Raw genomic sequence first — 12,961 nt, 5'->3', positions numbered from 1 at the left:
AATGAAGAACAAAAGAAAGAAGTTCCGAAACAACACAAACAAAAATAATATAGATGACATTACCCCAAAGAAATACAGAAAGAAACTTAGAGACTATTACAAATACCATATGCACAGAAACTAGAACACCTAGAATAAATCGATACATTCCTGGAAGCATACAACTTCCCAAGATTGAAATTCAAAGAAAGAAATTGAAATCCCGAACAGACCAATAATAAATTCCAATACTGAATCAGCAATAAAAAACTACCAACCAGAAAAAGCCCCAGCCAGAGAGAATCACAGCCAAACTTTATCAGTCTTTCAAAAGTACTGGTACCAGTGCTAATAAAACTATTTTTCTTACACTGAGGAAGAAGGACTCCCTGACTCACTTTGTGAGACCAACATTATTCTGATGCCAAAATCTGGCACAGACACAGCAAATAAAGAAAATCTGAGACCAATAGCTGTGATGAAGACATATTAAAAAATCATCAACAAAACAGTAACAAACTAAACCCAGCATCACTCAAAAATCATCAACAAAACAGTAACAAACTAAACCCAGCATCACATCAAAATTTGACTTAATAAAACAGAATAATAGATGGTTCACACAAATCCATGAATGCAATACATCATATAAACAGAACTGAAAGCAAAATGTGCATGATAATCTCAATGGATGCAAAAGGGTTTTCATTAAATTCAATATCACTTCATGTTAAAAACCCTCAACAAACTATTCATTAAAGTAACATATCTCAAAATAATAAAGCCATCTTTCACGAACCCAAAGCCAACATCATACTAAACAGGCAAAATCTGGAAGTGTTCTATGTGATACCAAAAACAAGACAAGGAAACCCACCCTCACCACTCCTATTAAACATAGTACTGGAAGTCCTAGCCAGAGCAATTAGGCAAGGTAAAGAAAAATAAGAAGAGAGAAGATCAAACTATCTCACTTCATAGAAGTTATGATTCTGTATCTAGAAAATGCCATAGTCCGGGCTCAAACGTTTCTGGAATTAATAAAACACCTCAGCAAATTTTAGGATACAAAATCATTGTAAAAAATCAGTAACATTTCTACACACCAGTAATATTAAAATAGAACCAAGTCAAAAATGCAATCTCATTTACAATAGAGACAAAAGCATAAATACCTAGGAATACAGCTAATCAGAGAGGTAGATGTCTGCAATGACAATTACAAAACATTGCTGAAAGAAATCAGAGATGACACAAAGAAACAAAAAGAAAATACATGCTCATGTATAGAAAGAACCAATATTGTTAAAATGGTCATACTGCCCAAAGCAATGTACAGATTCAATGTTATTCATGGCAAGTTACACATGACATTTTTTTTCACAGAATTAGAAAAAAAAAAAACTACTCTAAAATTTATGTAGAACCAATGAATATACCAAACAGCCAAAGGAATACTAAGCAAAACCAACAAAGCTGGAAGCATAGCATTACCTGATCTTAAACTATACAATAAGGCCATAGTATCAAAGCAGTATGGTACTGGTACAAAAACAGACACATAGATAAATGAAACAGAATAGAGAGCCCAGACAAAAGCCATGTAAATACTATCATCTGATCTATGACAATCCTGTCAATAACCAGGAATGGAGTAAAGGACTCCCCATTCAATAAACAGTGTTGACATAACTGGCTATCCATATGCTGAAGATTGAAATTGGACACCCTTCTTTCAACTTGATTTGATAAAATCAAAATTCAACTTGATTCGATGAATTAAATACTTAAATGTAAAGATGGATTAAAGACTTAAATGCAAAACCCAAACTGTAAAAACCCTGGAAGACAAGATAGGTAATACCATTCCAGACCCAGGAACTGGGAAATATTTTATGACAAGGATGTCAAAAGCAATTGCAACAAAAGCAATAATTAACAAGTGGGATTTAATTAAACAAAAACACTTCTCCAGAGCAAAAGAAACTATAAACAAAGTGAACAGACAACATAAAGAATGAGAGAAACTATTTGCAAACTATAGATCTGACAAAAGTCTAGTATAAAGTTTCTAGCAGGAACTTAAGCAATTGAAGAAGCATATAACAAAAAACTCCATTAAAAATGAGAAAAGAACATGAATAGACATGCAAAAGATAATATACATGCATCTGAAAAAAAGCTCAGTGTCACTAATCATTGGAGAAACACAAATCAAAACCAAAATGAATTACAATATCACACCAGTTAAAATGGTTATGAAAAAGTCAGAATATAACAAAGGTTGGCAAGGTTGTAGAGAAAAGGGAGTATTTATACACTGTTGGTGGTGATGTAAATTAGCTCAGTTGCAGTTTGAGATTTCTAAACGAATTTAAACAGAACTATCATTTGGCCCAGCAATCCTTACTGTGTATATACCCAAAGGAATATAAATCATTCTACCAAAGAGACACATGTACTCATAAGTTAATTGTAGCACTATTCACAATAGCAAAATTATGAAATCAACTTAGTAGCTCATTAATGGTAAACTGGTTAAAGAAAACATGGTACATATATACTATGGAGTACTATGCAGCCCTAAAAGGAATAAAATCATATCCTTTGCATCAACATAGATGGTGTTGCAGACCATTATCCTATGTAAATTAACATAGGAACAGAAAACCAAATACTGCATGTTCTCACATGTAAGTGGGAGCAAAGCACTGAGTATATATGGAAACTCAGAGGGTAACAATAGACACTGGAGCCTACTTGAGGGTAGGAGGATTGGAGGAGGTTGAGGGTCAAAAAACTACCTATTTGTCACAATGTTTACAACATGGGTAATAAAATCATTTGTACACAACCCCAGAAATAGGCAATTTACCCATGTAACAAACCTGCACATATACCTCATGAACCTAAAACTTGAATAAAATAATAAAATAAAATTCTCATAATTTTAAAACTAATGTAATCATTAATAAATTCCAGGATGTCTTTCAATTGGTATATGTTTGTGGGAAGAAACATCAATACAAAATAGAAACACAAAAGTATCGTGTATTCCATACGTAAATAAAATTTTCAACACTTATATGAATATCCAAGGATATTAAATATGTCACAAAATAAACTTGACCAGCACTTTCATGCAGTCACACTGAAAAGTCAATTTTAATGCTAAATAAGAAAGTTTTTGTTACTAAATAATAATGACCGTCAAAATTATAATGATCTTTTGTCTAACGTTGAAGAATAACATATATGATAAAAAAAATTGTCATAAAACATATGCAGTGCGCTAAATACAAAGTAGAAATTTTGAAAATGTGTTTGGTAGTACATTGGTGAAATATGATTCATAAAAACGCTTTCACTTTTGCTGAAACATATATCCAAGTCCATGGAGAATATTGATTTGTACTTTTGTTATGCTCAACTCTGGGAAGGGAATTCATAATTCAGTTTCTTGGTCTCCAGTGGGCACATTTGTTAGAAATTCCTCCATAAACAGGGCATCAACACTAACAGGTTTTGTCAACACATCTCAGTCTTGAAAGCTACATATACTATGAAAAAGCTGGTGATATTGCTGTCCAATAATAAAAGGGCTTATTGCACATTTCTGACTAAAGTCCCTAGAAGGTCCTTAGAATGACCACTTAGGGCATATAGCTTTCATAAAATGTACCCATATCTGTTACCAAAAAATGAATATGAGTAATATGGCAACCTACCCCATCTGGTCATCTAAAATGTTGACTAGGCTCACAATTGTTTTTTAACCCAACACATGAGAGAGAGAGAATCTTAGCTACTTTTTGAATTAGCAGTAGAAGACTTTTTATTTTTTTAAAGCATTCTGCCACTTTTTTCATTGGTTGCATTTATCATTTTTCTGGCTTCTTTTGTTGTTGTTGTGAGTTCAGGGAATTCCACAGCCTTGTCCAGGGGGCTGCTTCCAAATTGCCCAGAAAACACTCATTATTTTCTACTATATGTGATAAATCCTCCTGCTCTGCTATCTTTGTCCTGAGTTACTATCCTTGAACCTTTCAAAGTTTAGCGTTGTTTATATCCCTCAGCCTTTTGGCAAAGATTTATTAGCATTCCAACTGTCACAATAAATTATATTCCCTTTTTGTGTGTGTGTGGCTGAAACTACAATTTTTCCTGCTAATTTCATTGTTTCTTCCTTTGCTTTGTTCCCCATGATTCTTTCTGGAGACTGCTTAGACAAGTAGTCAGATGGATAATAAACATCACAAAAACTTTTTTAAGGGTGTTTTCAATTAATAGATAACAAATAAGTCATTGGCAAAACAATTTTGCTTTTTTTGTTAAGAAAGTTTTATGACACAGAGTCAGTGTACAAATTACACTTCAGCTGTTAATCACTTAAATTTATATATTACTATTTTTAGAACAATCTCACAGGAGAATATCTCTTTAGTAATTTTAAGCCATATTTACACTCTTCTTCTATATTCATATTAACTGTTGTTTTTATTAATAATTTAGCTTTTTTTTACACTGTCATGTGAGTTTACACAGGAATTTCAGTTATTGTAACGAATTGTGAACTATCTTCAGATTTACTGTGTTATTATTCATTACATAATTTATAAAACAAACTTTGTAACTTCCTATATGAAAATGAGGATTAATAATAACCTTTCTTAAGTAAAATAACTGGGTACTACAGGGACTTCTTTGTGAAGAAATTAATGAGAAATTTTCAGGAAAATTTAGGGAATGATGGATCGTGGTTAGAGTACAGGGTACAAAGTCATGCTGCCTGAGTTTAAATTCCAGCTTTGTCATTTATTAGCTGTGTGACCTAGGACAAGTTACAAAATATTTCGTTAAAGACTTTTATCTGAAACATAAAAATTATAATTGTACTTAAATAATCATAGTATTGTCATAATTATTTTAAAACTATGCTACAATAGAAATATTTTAGGTTCCTGGTCCATAATAAATTTTGAAAAAAGTTAATTGTTTTTATTATTATTATAAATGCTAATGCAAAAGAGTTGTAATATTATAAGACATTGTATTTGACGAGTGCTGCACCTTGAAATTAACTATAATTTTTAAATTATATAGAAGAAAATGAGAGTATAGATTGAAGGAGTGAAGAAAATTCTCATAGAGAGCAAAAGACATATATGCCTTGGTAATTAAATGAGGGTTTTTAAACAGAGAAAGACAAATCTTACTGATATAAAAAAGGGTGTGAACAAATATGGAGAAAAGTATTGGAATACTTTGCATAACAGACAATTTAAACTTAAAGAACAATGTTTTAATGGTAGTTTAAAGAAACCAAGAAAGAATCATGCTACAGCATTGGTAGAAAACAAGAAACTTGACAAAGAGAAATTTATACAAAGAAGAAATATAAATGTTAAGTATTAGGAGACAGTATTTTAAAGATAAACTTTGTAGGTTTTAGAAATAGATTCTCCAATAAAAAATAGATTTCACTAGGCTAAGAATGCTACTGAAAGCTAAGAGGGTTATGTTTCTGAGAGATAATATTTGAAAAGCACAGGAGGCTAATAATTTTTCAGAGACATTTAGATTTGAGAAAAGAAAGAAGAGCAATAACAAGACAGATTTCATAATCAGAATTTTTTTATATCTTTACCTTTTCATTATTGTTTCTAGTTATCTTAAATGCTAATATTTTTATCAATTTGACAATATGTTACTAGTCAACGCAAAATCAGTGAGTAGAAGAATTCAATGTAATATCATCCTAATTTTATAACGGTATTATTTCTGATGAGTTCCTCTAATCTTTAGTCATCTTGAAAGATTTTGATAATATAGGAAGAAATCTAGAAACGCTAAAAAGTATTTACTACTTAAAAATTGTCAAAAAAGGTAAGAAAACTTTTATCTCAAGTAAGGATCCACAATATTTATGATGAATTACCAGAAAGAAAACTATTAATCAGGTACTTGGTAATATGCTAATCTAAATTAAAATATCACACAATTCATACGGTACATTTTGTATAAGCTTTAACAAAAATTAGAAAATATGTTTTGATATGATTTTGAACATATTTAATGAAGGGCATAGTTTGCAACTGCGTGAAGATTGAATATCATTCAATAATTTTCCACACTATTTTTTTCACCCAACTTTAAAACTATGGTTTTATTAGAAATAAGGCTAGGAGTCATAAGGAAAAACAAATACTCAGACAAATAATTTTTTGCTAAATTAAATTTACTTCTGCGCAGTAGCACGCCTCCGGTATGGCTGGTTGTCACCAGAGCACCCTGAACAGAGAAGAGTCCTGCCCCTGAGTCCTTTCCCCATTGGCTGGGGTTGGACAGTATAATCTAAACCAGATCCAACTGGCAAAACATTTAAATTTTTTTTTTAGATAAGGTGGACGTGTGATGAGACAGGGGGAAAAGGAGAAATTGGTCGTCTGTGGTGAATGAGAGTCAGTTTTTTTCCAAGTAAGAAAAGGAATGTGAGCTGGTGTTGATAATGCAACTGGTATTGGGGCATGCCTGGGCATCTAATAGAGTCAGAAAGAAGAAAAGGAGAAGAAAAGGGGGGCAGCGCAGTACTGGTAATTAAAGAATTAAAGGTTGAGCAGGCTGTTTGAAGAGAAACCTTGTTATATCTCACAGTTTTCATTGTAATTTTGTTGTTTACCCACATTGAATAATCACAGAAATGATCATCTATTATAAGTAATGAATGACTAGTTTCTCTGTAGAGATTGTATATGCTAATTGGAGTACTATTTAGGGCATCTTATCTTGTGAAAACAAATCACTTTTAACTACAAAACCAATAATAATAATAAATAATTACAATTAAATTCACTATATCATAATTTAAATTGTAAATTATAAATATAATTAAATAGTAAAATACAATGAACTTGTCATTACAATCAATTATAACTAAATTATAAAACAATCACAATTACAATTATTCAAAACCAAATAATTATAATGATAATAAATAATTAAAATAATTTTACAAACTGTTTTTATACAAAATACTACCTTTATACAGGTATTTTCTAATGTCTGTTAGAGATTTCCTGGCTTACAGCAAGGAGTGGCTGCAGTTCCTAAAGAATATATTAAGCAGAGCTTTGCTTTATCAATTCTTCAAAGTATTTACATACATATATATTTTATTTTATTAATGCAAGATATCACATTCATCGCATTTTCTTTGGAAACCCAGACTATAGAAATTTTTCACTTTTTTTTAGGCAGAAACATTTTTCTCATTCCTGCTCCAGCTAGCCCACTTTATAAAACCAATTGTTCTGCCATGCTTATTGAAGCTCTTTTCTACTTACATCTTACTTAGATAAGATACTACCCATTTTATGAATAGCTAATAACAGCCAATTATATTTTTGAGTGTAATTTGTTACAATTTTGGGTTTTTGTTTGTTTTGAGTTGGAGTCTCACTCTATTGCCTAGACTGGAGTGCAGTGGCATGATCTCAGCTGACTACAATTTCTGCCTTCCGAGTTCAAGTGATTCTTCTGCCTCAGCCTCCTGTGTAGCTGGGATTACAGGCATGCACCACCACAGCCAGCTATTTTTTAAATTTTTAATAGAGACAGGGTTCTACCATGTTGATCAGGCCGGTCTTGAACTCCTGACCTCATGTTCCACCTGCCTTCTCAAACTGCTGGGATTATGGGTGTGAACCACGATGCCCAGCCAAAATTTTGTTTTTAAACATGTTCTAATAAAGTCATATTGTATCCCAATAGAAAATTTCATTATTTGTTGACTCAGGTAGCATGAAATAGAGTGGCATTACTGTGCCAGAATAAGTAATAATGACACACAGAAATTTTTAAAAATCTCTTAAAATACTAGAAAAATATTCATGAAGTTTTAGTCAGAGTGTCACTGGGACTAATATTTTTTTTTATTTGTTTTTCAGCTAGGTTTTTAAAAGAATGTACAATTCCTCTGTGGAATACTTCTGAGAAGATGAACATGAATATGGTATGATATAAAGAGCATTAGCGTGAAGATTTCTGAAGCTCTCTAGAGGAGAATTGAAGATGCAAACAAGAACAATAATTACAAGTGTTAAGAAATAAATGGATCAAGATAAAGAAAGACCAGTTAAGGATTTACAGCTGGGGAAAACTCATGTATTTTTGCTGCATTAAATGAGAAAAGCATAATAAATGGGTGAAACTATTTTTCTGTGTATGCATAGATCTAATTGATAGTTTTATATGCTTCTATTTCATGAAAAACATTGCTCTCTCCTTGTTTCAGCAGCTAACATGAATAGTGGTTTTCTCTCCTTCTAGTTCTTCACCAGTCTGATTGCTGTGACATCACTAGGGTAACCTAAGATATTATTCTTATAACAAAGCAGAATTTAAAAATTATAAACCTTGAAATAGCATTAAGATTGTCATTGTACAGAAAAGACAGATTACAGTAAAAAAAAAAAGTTCTAAAATAAAACAAGGAAAAATGTAATGCTGACAAGTCAGAGAAATCATAGGAAGAGAAAATATCAGGATTAATCAAAATACGTAAGAGAATAAAAGATAGAGATAAAAGACATGTAACAAAAAGTCTGCCTTCAGGAAACAATGTCTTCTGATAAGATTTCTTTTTTTAACTACTGAGATTAAATTCCTATTATATCTTCAGGGCCTGAGGACAAACAATGTCATATATGTCATAAAAAATAATTTGGTGTCAAAAAGTAAAGTTTTTAAAAACCTGACAAATGTGGCTTTCTATGTATATGACTAATTTTTTGGTATATATTTATGTACTTGAATAAGTATCCAGTGTTGTCTAGTTTTAAAATATACTAAAAAAGTAAGACCGTAAGGCCATGAACACAGAATTTCCTTTTTACTGCTGTCCTTATGTTCACAGATTTTCAGGATTAGCAATATTTTTCAATGTCTTTCAAAAATTAGCAAATACATTTTTTAAATACTCTCTATAATGTGATGTAGCAAAAAAAGATGTTTTTGTGTGTTTTCAATTTGTAAAACCTAAAGATCAATAAAATTTTAAAATATACTTTGATAAATGTGAAAATGCTGAAATAAATATTATTTTTGTATTTTGAATGATCAATATAATGTCAAAATAAAGATAATTTTGAAAAAGTGAAAAAAGTCACAATTTAAGTAAAGCTGTTAAAGATTAGTACTTACAAAGGAAAGTAAAATAATGGCTGTTGATAATTCTCGTCTATATGTACTATTAAAACTAACTATACTCTTGTCATATTGTTAGCTATCCACTTCTACAACAGGACATTTCTAGGATTTTTTGTAAGCTTTTTAACTTCACTTTTCTAATTATTAGAAGCAGTGTCTAAACCATATAAATACAAAACTTGTAGCTTTAAAAGTTTAAGATTTCAAGTAATTATTATGTTTGTCTATTCATTGACATAAATTATTATAAAAATAATACTTTTTTGTCAGGGTAACTGCACATTATTTTACACATAAATTCCAATTTGATTCATGTACTCATATTCCAGGAATACAAATAAGATTTTGTCATTATTGTTTTACATACAATCATCTCTTACACTTTTCTACTTTTTATTAAAAAGTCATTTTCAAATGTCTTCCTACTTACTACTATAATCTAAACTTTCTGGAGTCACTTTATTGGACAGAAATGGACTAAGTCTTTTCAAAGGTGGTAATTCAATTACTAGCTTAATGAGATTTATGTTTTATACTAAGAGAGAAATAACTATTAAAATAAATTTATTTTAAGTAGAAAAACACCAGAAATACGTATAAAGATAATCAGAGTAACATGGGTCATATAGATACTGTGATTAAATAAAAATGTGAGTTTGATAAAAACCTCAATGTTTTAGAAAATACTGTTATAAAGATACAGCTAACAACTAAAATGCAATAGTTAGAAACTCAATCCACCACACACACTCACACACACACACACACCTTTTTGGTTTTGTTCTTTGTCCCTTACTGTAATGCTTTCCTGGCTTTTTTCAGCATGACCAATTTCTATATGACTTTATGGTAAAATATAAGAACTCATTTTCCTCAATAATTTTAAACTGAGTAAGCATACTTCAAATAAGTTTATTCCTTCCTGTATAGGCTTTCTGTTTCATTAAAAATTTTAATTAGATTTTACTCAAATGTTTATAAATTTTAGGTTTGTTGACTATTTGAAATTTATTTCTACATTTTTAGATGAATGTATTGTCTTCCAAATAAGACTACCTTTTGGCAATCATGGCACATTTTTTATCTATATTGAAATAGTCTTTGTGTTGGGCATAATACCATAGGTTTAGAAAGTACTCAGTAATTATTCCATGTTTGTCCTAAAATAAAGCAATATAAGAGCTCTCCTTATTTACTGTGAAGTATTATTAATTTATTACATTAAATTGTGAGTTTCGTGATTATTTTCACAAAATAATCATTGCTCAACTAAACCTAAAATATTATAAACGTTCCCCACCAAAAATCATAGAATATACAACACCAACAGTAAACTGATAGCAAAATTTCAGGAGTTCAGTCAAGGTCCTGCTGCTCATTGCTCAGAAAGCCAATGACTGAGACTACAAGTATTGGCAAAGAAGAAGGCTTTAATCAGGTGGTACCGCTGAGGAGATAGGAGGTGTCTCAAATCTGTCTCCCTGAATGACTAAAACCAGGGGTTTACATAGCAGGGAAGAAATATAACTGCGTAAGGAAACAGGAACTATGTAGGGGAACGGACACAGTCATAATGAATGAGGGGTCCAGCATCTCATTGTTTGGAGGTGGTGATCTGGTGAGTTTTAGTTCTTTGATACTTTTGAGAGGGCTAAGGGACCCTTTCCTAAGGAAAGAACTCAGATAAAATAAATAGAAGCATCAACCTTTAAGAACAGAAGAGTAAGTTTCTACATTTTACAAAAATAACTGTCTATGGAACTATTGGGTCAGTTTCAGAGCCTTAAACGATGGAATTTTAGTTATTATGATCTTCCAGTGTATTCATTAGTTTCAACAAATGTACTGTCTGTTGAGGGATGTTTATAATTGGGGATGCTATGTATGTGTGGGGAAATGGTTATATGGGAAATCTCTGTACTTTCTACTTAATTTTTTCTATGAAACAAAAACTGCTCCAAAAATAAAATTTGTAAAAACAATATTTGCCAGTATTATAGACTTTATTTTGAGACGGAGACTCACTCTGTCACCCTGGCTGGAAGGCAGTGGTGCTATCTCAGCTCACTGCAACCTCTGCCTCCCAGGTTCAAGCAATTCTCTGCCTCAGCTTCGCAAGTAGTTGGCATTACACCACCACACCTAGCTAATTTTTGTAATTTTAGTAGAGATGGGGTTCACCATCTTGACGGGGCTGGTCTTGGTCTCCTGACCTGATGATCTGCCTGCTCAGCCTCCAAAGTTCTGGGATTACAGGCAAGAGCCACTGCACTCAACCAACATTTTATGTTTAACATCTGGGATAAACTTCATGGAAAAGGTCTAAAAATATTAATTGAAATACATCAAATATAAATATTTTTAATAAATCATAATAGATTTGTAGTTGAGGTAGATTCATCTATGAATAAAATTAAACACTATAATTTAAATGAATTGTGTGAAGAATTTCTATATGAATAATACTTGAGGAGTATAAATACATGAAATACAAATTTGCCTAATATTTTGCTTAAATATAAATACTTATATTAATGTCTTTAATATATAGAAAGTTTTCTCTTCTAATACAATAAAGTTTAAATATAAACTAAGAACAACTTTGTGAAGAAAAATTGGAAATGCTAGAGATTAAAGGATCAATTAAAGTTAAATGTTAGAATATTTACACTCAAGAAATATTAAGCAAACTATTGTTTCTGAGCTCTATGAAAAACTATGGTTTCCATACACTCTATCATATATTGCACTTACAGAAAAATTTAAACCTATTTGAACATAAAACACTGTAAATTCTAAATAATACATAAAACTTACATGTTTTGTGTAACTTTTGCTTAACATCATGAATAGTAGATGATTGTGTCACCTGAAAAGGAAAAGACAATAGAATTAGTTTTTAAAGCTGTTCACTTGTTTTCTATCCATTTGTTTAAGAAAAAAAAACCTTTAAAATATATCATAAAAGTCTTACACAATAGGAATTTCTTCTTTGTTTACCTTTTTAGAGATTACTGTTTTGACAAACTTGAAAAGTTGGAATCACATTTGTATACAACAGTAATAGTGTTATCACATTAATTAATCAATTGTTTCCCCTAAGATATATTTTTGAATTTTCTTTGTCTAAAATATTCAATATATTTTTCCACATCTCATAAAACTATCAATTAAAAATATGACTTAATGTACAGGAAAGTAAAAGCAATAGTACTGAGGATGTGAAGTTAATTTATATGGACAAATGAGAGAAATGTTTACATCAGAATATTATTTGATATCACCTTATACCCCCTACTGACATTATTTAAATCCCCAAATAAGAGTATTAAAAGTCCATTAAAATGCATGTGAGATATATATTTTTGGATTCCTTAAATATGTAGTAATTTCAAAAAATATGTGGTCCTAAATTACTAAAACTAACTCCATACATTAGAAAAATGAGTAAAGTAAGTTTTATTTATCTAAATTAAAAAATTATTGAGGACAATAATGACATCCAAACATCTCAAGCCATCACAATATTTTTTCGACTTTCTGAATTTGTCTCAAAAGACATTTTCATGATAATTCAAGAAAATATATTTTCTTTCCCTGAATAAGCATACGGTATTAGGGAAATTTATTATAATCATATGTCTACATGATTTATTTATGCTGACTAAAATCCCCTTGTAGCTATTTTGAAAGTGTTAAATAAAAAATGCATAAACTGTTTGTCCATAATGGTCCATACAAAAACATGTAGTTCTTAAAATTGTTATATTTAGTG

At 30.7% G+C, this 12,961-nt stretch overlaps 1 protein-coding gene across 4 annotated transcripts in view; it reads right to left on the bottom strand.

Annotated features, from left to right (window-relative positions):
* The window catches only part of TECRL (trans-2,3-enoyl-CoA reductase like), a 119,267-nt gene that overhangs the window by 71,283 nt on the left and 35,023 nt on the right, over positions 1–12,961 (bottom strand). For all 4 annotated transcript variants that reach the window (XM_035293643.3, XM_002745801.7, XM_008993259.5 and 1 more), the window contains exon 2: positions 12,004–12,055. In XM_035293643.3, coding sequence (XP_035149534.1) covers positions 12,004–12,055 — 52 coding nt within the window. The remainder of the gene's footprint in view (positions 1–12,003; positions 12,056–12,961) is intronic.

Source organism: Callithrix jacchus, chromosome 3 (genome assembly GCF_049354715.1).
Source record: "Callithrix jacchus isolate 240 chromosome 3, calJac240_pri, whole genome shotgun sequence".
Classification (NCBI taxonomy): domain Eukaryota; kingdom Metazoa; phylum Chordata; class Mammalia; order Primates; family Cebidae; genus Callithrix; species Callithrix jacchus.
Note: the sequence above shows the minus strand (reverse complement) of the source record. Positions and strands in the feature narration are given on the sequence as shown.